The 20,189-nt window shown below is 35.0% G+C and overlaps 1 protein-coding gene across 2 annotated transcripts in view; it reads right to left on the minus strand.

Annotated features, from left to right (window-relative positions):
- The window catches only part of USP53 (ubiquitin specific peptidase 53), a 66,243-nt gene that overhangs the window by 16,897 nt on the left and 29,157 nt on the right, over positions 1 to 20,189 (minus strand). Inside the window, exons 4-12 of one of the 2 annotated variants that reach the window (XM_040474941.1) lie at positions 18,952 to 19,086; positions 17,289 to 17,402; positions 17,049 to 17,131; positions 13,871 to 13,976; positions 12,725 to 12,871; positions 11,789 to 11,938; positions 3,628 to 3,790; positions 2,403 to 2,555; positions 509 to 655 (exon numbers count right to left, since the gene is read on the minus strand). In XM_040474941.1, coding sequence (XP_040330875.1) covers positions 509 to 655; positions 2,403 to 2,555; positions 3,628 to 3,790; positions 11,789 to 11,938; positions 12,725 to 12,871; positions 13,871 to 13,976; positions 17,049 to 17,131; positions 17,289 to 17,402; positions 18,952 to 19,086 — 1,198 coding nt within the window. The remainder of the gene's footprint in view (positions 1 to 508; positions 656 to 2,402; positions 2,556 to 3,627; positions 3,791 to 11,788; positions 11,939 to 12,724; positions 12,872 to 13,870; positions 13,977 to 17,048; positions 17,132 to 17,288; positions 17,403 to 18,951; positions 19,087 to 20,189) is intronic. The other variant, XM_040474950.1, reaches the window with a different exon arrangement.

The raw sequence follows: 20,189 nt of genomic DNA on the forward strand, positions 1-20,189 counted from the left end.
GGATATCACTGCAGCAAAAATCTCAAATCAACTTTTAAAGTCTAGCAGTATAATTTAAGTTAATGGCATGTCCATAATGAAAAGAGGATAAAACCATAAAGTGTAAGGCACGCTCATAATGAACTGGACACTATTAACGATGAAACAGAAGAAAGGTGAGGAGCTGCAAGAAAAGAAGCTCTCCTCATTTAATTTTATAACCTTCCTTCTTGTTTGAATGTACCATATGGGTGAAGTGAATCTATAATTACAAGGGAAGTTAAAACATCTAAACAACCACAAGTATTCCAGGCTAAAATTAAATAAGAACACTCCAGAATTCATTTTTATAGATTTAATAGGTGTATTAAAGAAATCATACAAGATATATAACATAATATGTACATAAGTATATATGATAAATAATAAAGAAATTATATTAATTTGTATTAAGGTTACAAAATTTAGTTTAAAAGTAAGATTTTAGCAACTCCTTTTCTCAAATGAACACTATAAGCTCTTAGCTTACCTCTATGTCGGCCCAAATCTTTTCTTGGTCCCCTCTCCAAATCCTTCCTTTGTGACGAAAGTAAGTTTCTCTGTTCAATGGCCTTTAAAGCACATTCTCTGGAAATGTCTTTTATTTTTTCCCTTTGATCATTGTGACTTAACTTAACTGTAAAATAAACCATTCTTATAAATGATACAGATCATTTTTCAAATTGCTCAATAAAAGTACAAATTGAACTATATAAAATTTTTAACATGTTATATATTAAAAAGAAAGTAAGTATACAATGAACTCATTTTTATCCTTAGCCAAAAAACTCAATGTGCTTTTATCCTGACACTGGAGATGCCTGTTGGCTTTAAGAACTTCTTATATAGCTCCTAAAAACTTGTGTAAAGAGATCTTATATTGAAATACTAAAAGCTAAAGGTAACTGAGTGGTCACTATGTGTCAGACACCATTCTAAGTCTTAACTCATTTAATTCTTTGAGGTGGGTACAATTACTATCTCCACTGTGGATCAGGAAACTGAGGTACAGAGAAGTTAAAAACTTTCCCAGGTTCACATAGCTTGTAAATGTAGAACCAGGATTATGAACCCAAGTTGTCTGGTCCAATGTTTGTGTTTGTAATCACATACAGTTTTGGGGCTTACAAGTAGTTATCTTTTAACAAATAGGTAACAGCTTAATCTAAGAGTATGACCAATACAGAGGGTAAAAGATGGTCTCATTCAGAACTTTTAAAAGCATTTACTGTAATTCCTTGTTTTTGTTTTTTTTTTAATTTATATATGAGAGAGAGAGAGAGAGAGAGAGAGAGAGAGAGAGAGAGAGAATATTCCAGGCAGGCTCCACACTGAACCCGACACAGGGCTCAATCCCATGGCCGTGACATCATGACTTAAGTAGAAATCAAGAGTTGTATGCTTAACCAACCAAGCCACTCAGGCATCCCTGTAATTCTTTGTTGATGACAACTGTTAATTCGGGATCCTACCACCCTTGATTAAATGGGTTACTTTTATAGTTAGACATTATTTCATTAATGTACTTTAAAGCTGCTTATAAATTCATCCTGAACATCCACCCAGTTCAAGTTTTATGTATTTCTTTTTTTTTTTTAATTTTTTTTTCAACGTTTTTTATTTATTTTTGGGACAGAGAGAAACAGAGCATGAACGGGGGAGGGGCAGAGAGAGAGGGAGACACAGCATCGGAAACAGGCTCCAGGCTCTGAGCCATCAGCGCAGAGCCTGACGTGGGGCTCGAACTCACGGACTGCGAGATCGTGACCTGGCTGAAGTCGGACGCTTAACCGACTGTGCCACCCAGGCACCCCAAGTTTTATGTATTTCTAAACCATAACTACACACACCATGCGGCAATGTCTCATTGTGGACCCAAGTCACAGAACCTGGTTTGTGAAAATTAAATCTGTGGTATGATGTAACAACAGAGAGTTGAATAAAAATGAAGTTAAATATAAAGTACAACTATAATAACTCGGAACTACTGCTATATTCACTAATGGTAAATTTAATTTTAGCCTATGAACCAAATTATTAACTCATGTTTTTCCTCTCCAAGTTAATATTTAACTCCTAGAAGGAAAAGCCGTATTATGACTTTCTTTGGTAACAGTCCAGATTGCCTCCAGCCTATTACAGCTGTCAATATATGGAGAAACCCAAATAGTAGTCAATTGTTCAGATAAAACCACAAGTCTGAGAGAAATGCATTAAGTTAAAAGACAAAATGTTGTTATCTAGTTATTTTCTCTTCATGGCCAAGAATAGTTAAACACCCTCCTTCTGTATGGTACTTACCAGGAATTACAGATTCAGTAAACGAGAAAGGGGGAAGCATAATTACTCAGGGACAATATAAAAATGATAACTTAAACACATACCTGGCCCTCTACCACCACTTGTTTGAATGTGGTTCCGATTAAATGATGAAATATTATCTGTTGGAAATTTCTGAATTTCTTTCTGTTTTGCCTGATCACCAAATCCATTCTCTTTTGAATTATCTGACTTATAAATTATGGGCTTTTCACATCCTTAAAAGACAAACAAAAATGTATTATTCCCATCCTCCTCCCCACCAGAAGAAGTGAAGTTTGAAACTTTTTTTATAGATTTTATTTTTAAGTAATCTCTACACCCAATGTGGGGCTCGAACTCATAACCCTGAGATCAAGAGGTGCATGCTCCCCTGACTGAACCACACACCCCTGAATCATTTTCTTTTTTTTCCCCCTGAATCATTTTTAATACTGTAGACAATCACTTACAAACTCAAAGGATTGACACTGATATATATACATTTTTAAAGAGAACATTTGCCAGACTTTTTTTTTTTTTTAATTTTATTTATTTTTGAGAGGGGAGAGTGTAAGGGCAGCGAGAGAGAGGGAGAGAAAGAGAATCCCAAGGAGGCTCTGTGATAGCACGGAGCCCAACTTGGGGCTTGAACCCACAAATGATGAGATCATGACCTGAGCCGAAATCAAGAGTCAGACACTGAATCAACTGAGCCAGCCAGGCATCCTTATTATTATTATTATTATTTGAGAGAACATGTGTGCGCTGGGGAGGGGCAGAGAGAGGGACTGCAAGAATCCTAAGCAGGCTCCAAGCTCAGCATGCTCAGCATGAGCCCAACTCGGGGCCTGAACTCACTACCATGAGATCACAACCTGAGCTGAAATCAAGAGTCAGACATTTAACCGACTAGGCCACCCAGGCATCCCAGGAGACATTTTTAAATGATTTCTGTATGTTTTGTAATGTATCCAAAAATGGGCGTAAGCTCCTTTGGACTTTTCCTGTGTATGACTCACTTTAAATCTCAATATTCACTGTTAGAAAGAGCTTCCAGCCAAGTATCCCCTTCGGTGCTTGTGTGACCACACAAGTGGGTAACTCCTGAGGGTGCTTTAGCGGCCATCGGTGAGGAAAGCCTTCTTTATAAAGATTAACTCAAAATAATAAAATTTTCCTGAACTCTGTTTTACTGAAACTAAATTTTGAAATTATCCTCAAAATTCATTTTATCTTCAGTATATTAATATTCTTAGTGTGATTGTGATACTATTAAAAAAAACATTGAAAAGAACTTTTGAAAATTACCCATATTTTCTGCAACAGATTTATAATGTGACCAGTTGATGACCTGCCTAAGTGCATCTTCAGTAGAAACTGCTGTGCCATCTGGGTTTGCGTAAAACAAAAGCAGTGGCTGGAAGTGGCATCGGATACACTTGGAGACCACATCCTTCCATCTAGTTCCAACCTTCAAAAAAAACCACAATGAAGAAAAACAAAACAAAATCTTTTAATCAATGTGTTACATAAATAGCAGAGACTGAATTAATTTGTATATTAAAAAATTTTTAAGAATTCGGTTGTTCATCATGTTATCTGATCACTTTTATTTTAAACTAGTCTAAATAAAAATTTTTTAAACATTATCATTAAAAAATTGATGGGTAAAATTGTACACCTGCTATACCAAGATTTAGGCTATCAAATTTTAAAAAGCTTTTTGACATACATGGTTGATTGACTTTTGACAAAGATTTAAAGGCAATTTAATGGAGAAATACAAGAGTCTATTCAACAGTGGTGCTAGAACAAAGGGATGGTCATATGAAAAAATGAACTTTGATAGCACTACACATGCACAGCACAAAAATTAAATCAGAATGAGTCATACAAAAACCATAAAACTTACAGAAGAAAATAAAGAGAAAATCTTAACAACATTGGAGAAGTTAAAGATTTCTTAGGACATCAAACACACCACAGAAGAAAAGTGATAAAATGGGCTTCATATCAAAATAAATTAACAACTTATGCTCTTTGAAAGATACCATTAAGAAAATGAAAAAAACAAATAAATAACCAAGCCACATACATCTAATAAAGGACTGGTGTGCAGCACAAAGAATCTCTACAATTCCTTAATTAGTTAGATACTCCCATTTAAAATAGGCAAAACATCTGAAGACCCTTCACCAAAAAAATATAAGAATGGCCAACAAGCACACAAAAATGTACTCAAAACATTATTAATCATAAGGGAAATGCAAATTAAAACCACACTGAGCTAACATTAGACATTCATTAAAAGGGCTAACATTAAAGATTAACAACGTAAAATGCTACTGAGAATGCAGAGCAACTGGAACGCTTACACACTGCTTAATGGGAAGGTAAACTGGTACAATCACTTTGACGATCAATTTGCCAGTTCCTTGTAAAGTTTAACACACACTTATCCCAACCAGAAATTCCACTTCTGAGCATTAGCTAAGACCAATGGGGTAAAAAATTATGTTCACACAAAAACTATTCATACTTCAGCAGGTAAGTAGATGAAGTGTTATATAGCCATACAATGGAACACAACAATAAAAATGAAGCACAGACAGAACATGAATGAATCTTTTTTTTTTTTACACAAATGAATCTTAAAAGACATTATGCTTGGTAAAGAAAGCCAAACACAGAGACTGTAAGACACCATTCTTACAAAACTGTAGAATGAGCAAAACTGATCTATAGTGAGATCAGTGTTCTTCTCGGGCCCAGGGTATTGACAGTAAAGGGACATAACAGAATTTTCTGGGTGATGTAAGTGCTCTATATAATGACTGTGTAGGTTACATAAGTATGTACACACTTGTCCCAGCCCCAACTATACACTTAAAATGGGTACATTTTAATGTTTATAAATTACACCTCTATAAATTTCATTTAAAAATAAAACCAACCGAATAAAAAGAAAAGCATTCTAGAATACTCGCTTTTGTAGAGAAGGAAGGGATCTTTAAAAAAAAAACTCCTGAGGAGCTTTTTCAAACTACACATATTAGCTGTTTACCATCCTTACCCTGGATTCTGAGATACTTGAGGAACTAGGAACTTGTTTGAAAACCAAACAAACATAAAACTCACACGTAACTATATACCCAATTCTTCCTTCAAATTTTGACCAGTTGAACTATGTGGATGGAACGTTGCTACACGTGGACTCAAGGTGGAACTGGTTAATAAACTGCTATATCAAAGTACTAACTAATTTGAGCAAAGTAATACCAAAAATTTTTCATTGGCTTTATTGAGTATACTTTACATGAAACAAAACTACCCAGTTACAGTATACAAGCCAATGAATTCTGACAAATGTATACATACAATCATGTATCTCCCCCCCCCAGAAAGAAAACTTCCCTGTACCCTCTTTGCAGTGACTGGCAACCAATGATTTACTTTCTGTCACTCTGTTTTTCCTTTTCATGAATTTTACATAAGAAGACTCATAGTTGTTTATGTCTCATTCTCTAACATACAGCTTTTCAGATTTCACATTGTTGCATTTATCAATAAATAGTTCATTACTTTTTACTGTTGAGCATTATATTCCATTGAATGCTTATACCACAATTTGCTTATCCACTCACCTATGGATAGACATGTGAGTTGTTTCCAGTTTTGATTATGAACAAAACTACTATAAACATTAAAGTACAAGTTTTGTGCGGACATGTTTTCAAAGGAGTGGAATTACTAGTTTGTATGGTAACTACATGTTTAAGTTTATAAGAAACTGATAAGCTGTTTTCTAAAGTGTTCATTTTCCATTTCCATCATTCTTCTGTGAGAGATCACATCATCACCAACTCTTGGTATGGTCAATCCTTTCAATTTTTGCTATTCTAACAGGTAAGTAATCAAACCTCACTGTGAACTAAAGGTCTATTTTCTTTGTACCTAATAATTTACTGAATACCACTTTTTTTTTTAAGGGCGAGGACACAACTTCCTATGACTCTCCACTCTCAGGCTCTTCTAAAACCAAGTCCATGGATTTTTTTTAGTTCCAGGATTTTTTAAATAGGAAAGTAAATTAAACCTTTATTTTGGTTATCCCAAAAAGCAATTATAGCCAATAATTCATGCACACAAAAATCTTGCAATTTTTTTCATTTTGCTCTCTTTCCTTCTTCATACCTATGGCTGGGGCACCAAATTCTCGTTCATCCCAAACTCCAAAAAGACACTGTTTTACAAACTCAGACCTGGAAGGCTCTCAGGTCTCTCACCCTTCTCATCTTTCCACACCTGTTCTCTTTCTACAGTCAGTACCTCTTTGCCTTCCACTACATTCTCTGGCTACTCAGGTCCTGATGTATTAGAAAGGTTCAGGAGCTAATGAGGTAAAATAGAATGCACATCATGTCACAGGGGAGAAGGAAGGCCCATGAGAGGATTCTCCTAACTGTGGGGCAAAAAAGATACTGTGAGCCCTCTTCTCACCTTATCACACCAGCCTTCCAGATTGCCCCTAATGCATTCCCATGAGCCATCAGGGCACTACGCAATGGATACACTCAAAGACCCAGGAGTCACTGTGGGTTGCAGAGTCACTCACAGCTAAATGAGCCCTTCAGTCCTCCTCCTAAGTCCTTGTACAGTACTATACACTTCCTCTGCTGACATTAAGACACCTTGGTCAGATTTACTTTTCTCATGATTTTCTTTAAAGGTAAATAAGGTGAGTAACTACAATACTGTGTGACCCTCAGGAGCTCTCTGTAGGGCTCCCCAGACCACAAATTTTCCTTTTATTTGACCTTGCTGCTAAAAATATTTTGATAGAGCCAAAAAACAAAACAAAAAACAAACAAAACCAATCCTGCAAGTAAACCCGTTAAATTCTTTCTGGAGCAAAGCCTCAAGAGTTTTGGAGTCATAGGGGAGAAGAGCTCTCAGGAATAGGCACACATCATGGTTGGGGAAAAAGTGAAGAAAAGGGATGCTGAAGTCTTCAAGCTAAATTTTACACGTCAAAGCTTTGTCTGAGAGTGCTTATTTTTTGTTTTTCTGTCCTTCTGTTTCTGAATTAGTATCACAAGTAAAAGGCTGGGCAAGTCACATGTGTACTGTGAGCATATTTTGTGTATGTGTGTGTGCTTTAGTTTATGTAATTAATTTTTTTAAGTGTTTAAATTCCAGTTAGCTAACTAACATACAGTGTAATATTAGTTTCAGGTGTTCTCCTGTGTGATTTTTGTTTTCAAGCCTCACATTTAATCCATTTTGTGTATAGTATAAAAAAGTAGTCCAGTTTGATTCTTCTGCATGTTGTTGTTCCAATTTCCAAATACCATTTGTTGAAGACACTATTTCCCATTGCATATTCTTTATTGCTTTGTCGAAGATTAATTGCTCACATAGTTGTGGACTCCTTTTGGAGTTTTCTATTCTGCTCCATTGACCTACTTGTCTGCAAGACAGGGATGTCCACTCTCACCATTACTATTTAACATAGTACTGGAAATCCTAGCCACAGTAATAAGACACCAAGAAGAAAACGTCCAAATCAGCAATGAAGAAGTAGAACTTACACTATTTGCAGATGACGTGATACTCTACATGGAAAACCCAAAGACTCCACCAAAAAATTGCCAGACACACAAATTCGGTAAAGTTGCAGGATACAAAATCAATGTACAGAAATCTGTTGCATTTCTATACACCAATAATGAAGCAACAGAAAGAGAAATCGGAATCAATCCTATTTACAATTGTACCAAAAAACATGAGATACCTATGAATAAACCTGACCAAAGAGGCGAAAGACCTGAAATTGAAGATGACACAAAGAAATGGAAAAACATCCTACGCTCATGGATTGGAAGAACAAATACTGTTAAATGTCTAGACTGCCCAAAGCAGTCTAGACATTTAATGCAATCCCTATCAAAAAACCGACAGCATTTTTCACAGAGCTAGGACAAACAATCCTAAAATTTATGTGGAACCACAAAAGACCCTGAATAGCCAACGCAACGTTGAAAAAGAAGCAAAGCTGAAGGCATCGTAATTCTGGAGTTCAAATTATATTACCAAGCTGCAGTGGTCAAAACAATATGGTACTGGCACAAAAGTAGACAAGCTGACCATAGAGGAAAACCTCTGTTTTTTTCCCATTGAGTATGATGTTAGTTGTGGGTTTTTCATATATGGCCTTTATTATGTTGAGGTTTGTTCCCTCTAAATCTACTTTGTTGAGGGCTTTTATCATGAATGTATATTGTACTTTGTCGAATGCTTTTTCTGCATCTATTGAAATGATCATGGAGGTTCTTATCCTTTCTTTTATTAATGTGGTGTATCAGGTTGATTGATTTGAGATTATTAAACCACCCTGGCAACCCAGGAATAAATCCCACTTTATCACGTGGATGATTTTTAACATATTGTTGGATTCAGTTTGCTAGTATTAAGTCCTACTGGTTGTAAGAACTCGTGAAATTTGGCCTTTTCGTTTTCAAAGCCAAATGTTATGGGGATAGTTTGTTTCTCTCCCTTCTCCTGTCTCTGCCCTTCCTCCCCTATTCAATGTGGCCTCCTCTGTATCTTTGGTTGTGGAGTTTGTTCTGCCAGTCTTTGGGTAGTTTTCTGGTTATTTATACTGATGTGAGTATTATCTAGTTATATCCATGGGACAAGGTGAGCTTAGGGTCCTCCTACTCCACCATCTTCCCCTATTATCTTTTAATCATTGAGTTTATCTTTTAAATCTATCTTATAAATCTATTGATTTATCTTTTAATTATTGAGTTTTAAGAGACTTTATATATTCTGGATATAATCTTTATTAAATATATGCTTGACAAATATTTTGTCCCAGTCTGTCTTGCCTTTTTATTCTAATAGTATCTTACTGAAGAGTAAAGGTTTTGATGAAATCCAATTTATTGTTTATTTTTATGGTCCATGTTTATCGACTGTATCTAATCAATGTCTCTATACTGACACAGCAATTATCACACTCTTGTCTGATTATTTCCATCTCTGTCACTTTGAGTCTTTCTGACCTTGGAGATCACCTGGTTATTATTCAGAACCCTCTTTTTTGAGGGTAGGAATAGTGAAGCTGATGAAGTTCCTGACAGAAGAGAAGGTGTGCTCCATTTCCTTACCTTGCTTTCTCACCCCTTACCATGTGATCGGAAGAAACGGGAGTGGTGGAACAGGTCGTTTTTATTAATATTCCTTCAGGGTATGGGTCGCATTTTTCTTCTTCTCTGCATAGTTGGTAACTTTTTATTGAATGCTATCTTGAAATAGCATATTGAAATTTAATTGAAATTTATATTTTTGGGTGAATTTTGTTGTGTTCCTTTAAAAAGTGCTGGGACTTCATTCTGGCATTTGTTAACTTATGTGGGATCATCTTTGTCCTTTGAAGCCTTCATTTTAAGCTTTTTATGTCAGGTGCAGAGCAGTATTCAGTCTAGGTATAATTCAGGTGGTACTATTCTAAGGATTCTACTTGATGCTCCCTGCATTACAATATCTTTTTACTCTTACTGGTGTAGATGCAAACTGGTCCTAGCCATGTATGAATTTTTAAAATTGTCTGACTTTCTGTTTTCCAGTAATTCTCCCCCCCCCCCCATCTTGTGCAGATCTGCCCCACACATGTCAGATCACTATTCAGGTAAAGATTAAAGGGGACCCCTTTAACAGTCTCTAGCACTTTCCCTCTGTGCAGTGTTTTTTTCTGGTAATCTGTCCAGCAATTTTAGCCATCTTCGCCTCTCTGAATTCCAATTTTGGTTTCCTCAACTCAGTGATACTACTAGGCTTTGTTTGAGTCCCCCTCCCTGAATTGCAACCTAAAAACAATCTATAGGCAGTAAGCAGGAATAATTGTAGGGCTCGTCTTGTTTGTTTTCCTTTTTTCTGTTCAACTGCCTACTACTTAATATCTTAAAAAGTTGTCTCATCTATTTGGTTTTCTAATTTTTAATACTGGAGGGTCTATTTCCACTTTTTTTCCAGCTTATTTATTTATTTTTGAGAGAGAGAGCGCGAGTGAGCACATGCACAAGTAGGGGAGGGACGGAGAGAGAGAGAGAGACAGAGAGAGAGAAGGAGACACAAAATCTGAAGCGGGCTCCAGGTTCTGAGTTCTCAGTGCAGAGCCCAACGTGGGGGCTTGAACCGCAAACTGTGAGAGCATGACCTGAACCCAAGTCAGATGCTTAACCAACTGAGCCACCCAGGTGCCCCTAGAGGGGCAATTTCCATAGCAGTTCATTGTTCATAGAAAGAGACAGAAAGTCACTACATACTAAATATATGAGCTTCTATTAACTTAGTAATTCATAATGCTGATAAATGGCCCTTTGTTATATATTAAAATGAAAGCATATGGAACCGTACACCATTCGCTATAACAATGAAATAACTTACATTTTTAAGTCCATTTACTGCATAATAATAGGATTCTCAAAGCCCACAAGCCTAGAAACAGTATGGACAAGATCAAGTTTTCAAATGTGGCAAAATCTGAATCTCCTGTAGAACTTGTAAAAAAATTAAGATACCTACCTCTATACTACTAAATCAAGAATTTAAGAATCCAGGCATCTATGTTTTTTCAAAAGCTCCAAGGGTGATTCTGATACATACTTCTTATTATAAATTATTATTCACTAGTTTGCTAGATATTATAATGTTTGAATAAATAATTCACCAAAGATAATAATAAGCATATCTAATTCTGAATACCACGAAGTTTGAAAAGGGAGTCCTAATAATTAAAAAAACAAGCAAATTTTCATCACTAATTATACAAAGCAATTGTGAATCATTCACAAAGAAATACACAGAGCAACTATGCATCAGACAAAAGGGAATACATATGGATCACTGACAGTTGTGTATTTGCATTCTAACATTTATTAGTCACGTTTTTATTATTCTGGAAATAGACTGGTTTAAAAGATGGCTTTAAAATAAACCAGGCTTGGGGCGCCTGGGTGGCGCAGTCGGTTAAGCGTCCGACTTCAGCTCAGGGCACAATCTCACGGTCCGTGAGTTCGAGCCCCACGTCGGGCTCTGGGCTGATGGCTCAGGGCCTGGAGCCTGCTTCCAATTCTGTGTCTCCTTCTCTCTCTGCCCCTCCCCCCTTCATGCTCTGTCTCTCTCTGTCTCAAAAATAAATAAAAAAAACGATTAAAAAAATTTAAAAAAAAATAAAATAAAATAAACCAGGCTTCAAAAATTAACAAAAGTATGAAGTTAACAATGCTATTATAAAGGTCATTTATTATTTTATATAATAATAATTTTGTAATAAGTGTTTACATACAATCATTACTTCATATAATTATATTATGTGATATACATTGTATATATCATTATCTTCATTTATTCCTAAAAAGTAAAAATCACAACAATTATCCCAGTTAGTGAAAATATCACTTACCTCTTTCACGGTTGCATCATCAAAAAATACCCACTTGGAACTCTTGGTATGAAAAGCAAAGGCACAATAATGTCGGCTGGTGTAGCAGATCATACCAACGAGGTGAAGTTCACTATTTTTGGCATTTTCATCAGTAACCCTATAAAAAAGCTGTTTAAAAAAATAATAACATGTAATTTAATACTGTATCTTTTTAAAAATGAGGAATAATAATTTGGTGAGTCATATATTAGACTAGCTATGAAAAATACTTCTTATATAAGCTTCCCCAATCCACTATTATATTAGTACAGAAGGTACACTGACATTGTACTGAACAGAATTACTATTAACTATTAATTACTATTAACTATAACTATTAATATTATTAGTCCAATAAAATCACTACAATTTAGTTCAGTAACACATTGTCTCCAATAACACAGAACTGACACTTTATATACATAAACTGGAAATGGGGGATAAATTACACAATTCCTAATAATTTTTTACTGAATCACCTATTTGAACAAACATTAACATATTTATAAAAGATAATTATCTAAAAGATTAATGGTGATATAAACCAATTCAAAATATATTAAGATGTTAATATGCATATTAAGAGATCAGTGCTATAGATGAATTTTGTATCTTAAACCTTTCTAGGTTAATATTTATATTGGTCATTACCCTACACACACACATATTTATCATCAATATCACCATTGTAGAGTGATATCGAATTAGAACACAAGATTGCTTATAACTAAAAGCCGTTCCTAGTCTACGCAAGAAAGGCATTCCACTTAGCCTGATCTGATGAACTTTATCAGCACTACATCTTTCCTTTAGAAAGATAATTTAATTCTGAAAAACAAAGTATATTATAATATATGAGTATGTTTTAAAAGAATTTAAAAACAAAAAGGAAGTGAATGAAAACAGTTGAGATACCCCAGGAAGATAAAGATGTGTTGCTAGATTCCGAACAACATCTTCAGTCAAGTCAGAATGCTCAGAATCCCAGACTAAACCAATTGTAACAATTTCTGGGCAATTCATTAAAACACGGCGAATTTTTATTTTTTGGCCACAGTTACTCTAAAGAAAAACACAAAAGGCAAATTTTGAAATTACTGAAACATATATACCATAGGTGATTCCTGACAGTTTGTACTATACATTAACAATCTTTACATACATCAGAAATCTATTTTTTCAGCATACTAAAATGGACTTTTATCAAACTATTTGTCTTAATTATTGATTAAACAGGAAGTTTATTTTAAATCAAAGTACTTTGGTATCTTTGTAATTTTAAAACAAGAAATCAATCTAAAAAAATGAGCCCTAAAACACTTGAAGTAATATTACATTAAAAAAAAGAATGATGCCACTTGTAATGTTTAATTTTTTTTTTTAATGTTTACCTTTGAGAGAGACAGAGACAGAGCATGAACAGTGGGAGGGGCAGAGACAGCGAGACACAGAATCCGAAGCAGGCTCCAGGCTCTGAGTTGTCAGCACAGAGCCTGACACAGGGCTCAAACCCACAAACTGCGAGATCATGACCTGAGCCGAAGTCGGACACTTAACTGACTGAGCCACCCAGGCACAGGGAAAAAAAGAAACTAACTTTCTCTTCAGTCAAATGACAGATGTCAGAACTTAAAAAAATTAATCAGCATACACTAAATCCTTCACAAGGAGTTTTTAATAGTGCTTAAATAAATAGCTCACATGGTATAAAGAGTTGCCTAAAATAACACTGAAAAAATAACATTTTAAAAAACGTTTATTTATTTATTTTGGGGACAGGGGTGGAGAGGGGCAAAGAGTGAAGGGAGAGAGAGTCCCCATCAGGCTCCACTCCATCAGCACAGAGCCCAATGTGCGGCTTGATCCCACAACAATGAGATAATGACCTGAGCCAAAATCAATAGTCAGGCGCTTAACCAACTGAGCCACCTAGGTGCCCCTGAAAAATTAACTCTTAAAATTAATTCCATGTAGAATTACTATTTACATGGTAATTTCTGAATGTTTATTTTCAAGTTTGCAAACATATAAGCATACTAGTTTTCTCCAAATTATACTTACAGGACATTTCCTATAGTCATCAGTTGTATTTGCTGCTTGTAGCAACTCTGCAAACATTTCAGGCTTGAAACGTTCATGCCTTTCCATCATTCTTTCCACTTCATTGCTACAAAAGAAAGAAGCAGTCTCAAATGTGTCCTATGAACTTTAAAAAGATCTAACAAACTATGCATGAAAAGAAATTAAGTTCTCAATATGGGTATGATCATTTTTTCTGTTTAAGACAGGTTTTGTCTGAAAAATTAACCATAAAGTAAATTTCCATAAAGTGAAAAATTATGGAATTTGGCAGGTGCATGATGAAAAACATTTATTACATGGTCTGGAACTACATGAACAAGATAATAAGATGCTCCAAGTTTTAAGTCAAATGTTTCTTTTACATTATTGTTTAACAAATAGGGACTTGAGTTTAAACTTTGACCAAACAAGAACAACAAATTGTGGGAAAGGCTCCCTCTCTGGCCTCAAATTCTCAGAAATGAAGTTACCATTTTCAGCTAATAGAAGGGCCCTTTGCTGATTAATGCAGAAGTCAAAACCAAAACTAGTTAGGTCAGGTTTGTGCCTTATGAGTGCTGACCATTTCATTAGAACCTAGGCAGGATATCTATGCCACTTTTTGTGTAGTCTCTCTTAGAATCTAATTTTTATATACCAAAATATTAAGTATCTTTAAACAGCCATTTAAATATTTCCAAAAAGAAATGTAATATAACCTCAAATATCCTTACTAGTTTCCATTCTAGATGTTCTGGTTCTGCTTAGTAATGTGAACTGTCCTAGAGTTGGATATACTTTACAGTTTCATGATTTAAATAACGTACAATATTCAGTAGCAACTAAGAGCACCCATTCTTCTAAAGCACTTCATAAATGTATTAAAATGCACTAAATCTGACAAGCTCATTCAAATTGTACATTTAAAATAGTGTTTTTGTTAACATTTAAAATGACAATTTTTGTTAAGCCTGGAATTCAGTAACTGGTATTCAATACTTATTACCAATGAAAAGAATGTGACTACAGTTAAACCTTAAATAACATGGAGGTAAGGGGCGCTAACCTTCATGCAGTCCAAAATCCGCATACTAACCTCTGACCTGCTCCCAACTTAACTACTAATAGCCTACTGTTGGCCGGAAGCCTTACCAGTAACAGCTGATTAACACATATTTTATGTTATATGTAGTATATACTGTATTCTTACAAAAAAGCTAGAAAAAACTAAATGTTATTAAGAAAATCATAAGGAAGATGTAATACATTTACAGTACTGCATGTACATTTATTGAAAAATCTCCATCTAAGTGGACCTGTGCAGTTCAAACCTGTGTTACCGAAGGGTCAACCATAATTACCATTTAAAGTCTGGTTTCTTGCAATTTGTGGTGTAGACCACAGAGACTGATGGAGCTCTAACTCTGTTACATAAGATACTGCCTCAGAGCACTGTCATTATATAAGAGTTTCAAAATAGACTTAAAGTTTTATAGTTTTTAATTTGTGGCCTATCCTTGTTCAGACACCATCCTACTTTTCATACAAAGTGAAAAAAATGAACCTATAATTGACTGAAGTTTAGGGAATGTTTCCTTAAACCAATATCCCCAACTCTATATACTAAGAAAGATACTAAACACACTAAAATAACCAAATTGATATTATTCAATAGTCTTTAAGTAATATTGTGTTATATCAAAAAAAACCCAGGTAGTTTAATATTATAATGAAACAGATAAGCACCTGATATTCACTTTGTACAATGATTAAAATATTGATAGCATTAAAAAAAAATTTTTTTTTAACGTTTATTTATTTTTGAGACAGAGAGGAGAGCATGAACAGGGGAGGGTCAGAGAGAGAGGGAGACACAGAATTTGAAACAGGCTCCAGGCTCCGAGCTGTCAGCACAGAGCCTGATGCGGGGCTTGAACTCACAGACTGTGAGATCATGACCTGAGCCAAAGTTGGACGCTTAACCAACTGAGCCACCCAGGTGCCCCTTAAAAAATTTTTTTAATGTTTATTTATTTTTGAGAGAGAGACAGAGTGTGAGTAGGGGAGGGGCAGAGAGGGAGGGAGACACAGAATCTGAAGCAGGCTTCAGGCTCTGAGCTGTCAGCACAGAGCCCGACACAGGGCTCGAACTCACGAACTGGGAGATCATGATCTGAGCCAAAGCTGTATGCTCAACCGACTGAGCCACCCAGGCGCCCCAATAGCATTTAGTAACTAACTGTTGAACTGATTTATTCTGATTAATAATTATTGATCCATGCTTTATTTTTTTGTATTAAAATACCTGTAAACATTTATTCAATGTTTACCATATATCAAATATTTATATTCTCAAATACCTGTTAGAAAATGTTCAAACAATTCTTATGTAAAGTCTAGGGATCATATGGATCCCTAATTAGTAATGTTTCAAGCACAGGGAGGGAGGGGACAGCCAAGCATAGGCAAATTTTTATTTCAGGTTAATGTTGAGGCTTTAAACTCAAATCTAATGAAGAATTAATGTCACCATCCCCCCACCCCCCCTTTCTGCTTACCCTAGTTTCCATCACCATGATGGGATATGGAGCTGATGGGCCACTACAAAGATAGCACCTTAGCAAAAATGAAGAAATAATGTGCAGCTCCATTTACCATTGAGCTTGTCATTTCATTTTATTTTTTTTAATTTTTTTTTTCAACGTTTATTTATTTTTGGGACAGAGAGAGACAGAGCACGAACGGGGGAGGGGCAGAGAGAGAGGGAGACACAGAATCAGAAACAGGCTCCAGGCTCTGAGCCATCAGCCCAGAGCCCGACGCGGGGCTCGAACTCACGGACCGCGAGATCACGACCTGGCTGAAGTCGGACGCTTAACCGACTGCGCCACCCAGGCGCCCCGAGCTTGTCATTTTAAACTCTGCTTCACAATTCCAAAAACTTGGTATAAATATAAATAGATACAAATTTTGACTAATATTTGGTACATTTCATTAAGTATACATTTTAGGCTAAAACAGAAACATCCAACTGAGACAGACGTCACTTAGTACTTCTGATGGCAGCATATTTTTTAAGTTTAAGACAGAGAGTAGATATTCACATATGTTATGGTTTTATAAAATAAATGCTCAATGTGCTTAAATGTATTATTAACATCTCTGGTAAGGTTCTTACCATAGGGCTGTTGTAGAAATGTACCGCACAAATTCTGTAAACGGTAGAGGATCTGATGATGCTCCACAGCTACGACACACACACTACAGGTAAAAACATGTTTAATTTATCAATCATAAAACATAAATGTAATACATATATTACATATATTTATATATGTTATATATTATACCAAAGTACAAATGAATGTAAATAAATATAACAAATACAATATCTAATAAAGTGGTTAAGCCATCTCACCTGTTCATACAGAGTCATGGCAAACTTCTGGTGAGTGATACAAGATTTAGAGGTACACATGTCTGCATCTCTGCTTGGCACTATATGAAAATGAATCCTCTCCAATATATTTTCCTAATTTAAAAATTAAAAGAAAATGACTTGTGAATCTTACAGAAGATACTTCATAATACAACTATTTTTAACTTTATAAATTTAAAAATCTTTTTAGGATTTTCCAAAGTGTTAAATTTAACAGCACCATATATATTGTCAGCTTTTCAGCTTTCCTCTTTAATCAACCCTTCAAATACCGTTCAGTTATTCACCTTTTGTAGTATTAGCTTTTTTAAAAAATTAAATAAAAGAAACATTAATTTAATAAATATTTTTTTTTTCAACATTTATTTATTTTTGGGACAGAGAGAGACAGAGCATGAATGGGGGAGGGGCAGAGAGAGAGGGAGACACAGAATCGGAAACAGGCTCCAGGCTCTGAGCCATCAGCCCAGAGCCTGACGCGGGGCTCAAACTCACGGACCGCGAGATCGTGACCTGGCTGAAGTCGGACGCTTAACCGACTGCGCCACCCAGGCGCCCCTAATAAATATCTTTAATACCCTTTAAAAAATCAATTCATGGTGGCTGACATGTAGAATTTAATAGAAAACATAAGTTTCCCATATTTGCAGCATTCTCACATTGAAAAAAACAGTTGATCTTTTAAAAATCCTACTTGGGATATTTTAATAGTCTGTATAACTCACATTCAAATAGCAATGACAAAGGCTTGCAATACCTACACTAACATCCTAACGCAAGAAATCTGCTCTGCAAACAAATTTCATATTAAATTTCAAATTTGTAATACAGATCAATAAGGAATATTTATTTCTTTAACAATCCTTTTTAGCAAAAGCCTATCGAATGGATTCTTTATTTTTATTTAATGTTAATATTGAGAGACAGAGGGAGACAAAGCACGAGCAGGGAAGGGGCAGAGAGAAAGGGAGACAAAGAATCTGAAGCAGGCTCCTGGCTCTGAGCTGTCAGAAGAGTCTGACTTGGGGCTCGAACCCACAAATCGCGAGATCATGACCTGAGCTGAAGTCGGATGTTTAACCAACTGAGCCATCCAGACACCTCCAATGGATTCTTTTAATTAGCTAAACATCTGCCTCCTCTGCCCCAGGAAATTTAAAACCATTCAATTATTTAAGCCTAAATTTCTAGATATTCTATGAATTATCAAACCATGTACTAGGACATTTCACTTAACTATAAAATTTGGTATTGTACAAAATATATTTATATTTTAAATAATGGATCTATTATGAACATGAGAATTATGAAAAGTATATTTTAGGACTGTGTATGCTGTTTCGGACACACTTTAATCAACATGGAAAGTGTGTTAAGCAGTGCATTAGTCAAAGAGCTTTCCACCTGTCTGAGAAAATAGTAAAGATACTCATTAAAAAAATGATAATAACATATAAATGTCAAATCAAAACCAAAAGTCATGAAACACACAGAGTTTTGAAGGGCAGGTAAGACAAGGATGCACTGAGCAGTATGGATTCCTTTCTATTGTTATAAATTTATGTTTCATTCCTCTCAAAATTCACATCACTTAAGGAAAACAAGCTAGTATCCTGATTGAGGGATTATCAAAAATACTTACAAAGCACTCTGCAGCATCATCCATAAGGCCCAGCTGAAATCGCTGCTCATCTTTGAAGCTTTCTGCTAGAGCGTGTCTTATATTATCCGAAGGAAGTGCTTTTTCTCGACTATGTTGAAACTGTGCAAATATTGTCTGGGGATCAACAAGTACATCAGTAAGCTTAAAGCCAACAACTAAAGTTGTTTACACTTTAAACATTTAAACATAACATTTAAACATTTAAACATTTAAACATAAAATTACTGAAGTGAATTACACTTCAGTAATTTCACTATAACAGAGTGAAACTCACACTATACCTAGAAATGGATATAGTCTTTTGCTCTAAAATTCCATACAAAATTTATTTCTATCAACAATGTATAGAAATGGTTGCCCCAGTCTCTAAATTAAGTGTCAGTGTGCACAGAACTAAATGAGTTCTCAGTTCCCATCCTCAGAGATTCTGACTGAGTATGCTGAAGTCAGAAGTCAGGGCAATTTTTAAACTGTTCCTCAGCTAATTCTGATCCAAGTTGTTTAAGGAAAAGTTCTAAGTTGCTATAAATCTAAAAGTATGCTATAGGAATTAAAATTATGTTAACCAAAAATAAATAAACCTCAGAAAATGACAAATGCTGGTTTAAAAAGAAACAAAAATTACGTAAGTTCAATGGGATGACAACTTCCCACTAATTAAAATTGTCTTTAAAAACTGACACTGTACAATTTGTATGAAGTCAGACAAAAGATGATGACTTTTAATTTTTTGAAAAATGTCTTAATTTTCAAATTATCAGTTTTCCTCACTTGAAGCATTATTTCTAAGCTAAGCCTAAAAAACGGTGGAAACACTCACAAAAACATGATTTAGGTATTAATCTGGTTTTCCATTTTCCTTATTGAATTTAAGGAAGAAAAACTATTTAATAAGTTCCAATTTTATGACGATCACTTTAGATGAGAGAAAGTGGGGGGAAAAAGGTTTTCAGTGACAACCCCACCAAATAAGAATTGGTCATATTAAGTTCTTAAATAATTAGCTCAAGGGGTATGTCACCTCAAAATCAATTTTTTTTTTCCAGATCAACATCTGATAGGCTAGGAAGATATTTCAAAAACCTGTTCCACTTCTGTTAAGAAAAATCTAATTTATAAATAAATAAGAAATTGAAAAATAAAGATGCCAAATGATATTAGATATCTAGAACTATAATTTTTAGGTATAATTACAAATATGAAAAAGCAAAAATATT

The sequence above is a fragment of the Herpailurus yagouaroundi genome, unplaced genomic scaffold (genome assembly GCF_014898765.1).
Source record: "Herpailurus yagouaroundi ecotype Mexico unplaced genomic scaffold, PumYag 28, whole genome shotgun sequence".
Taxonomy (NCBI): Eukaryota; Metazoa; Chordata; class Mammalia; order Carnivora; family Felidae; genus Herpailurus; species Herpailurus yagouaroundi.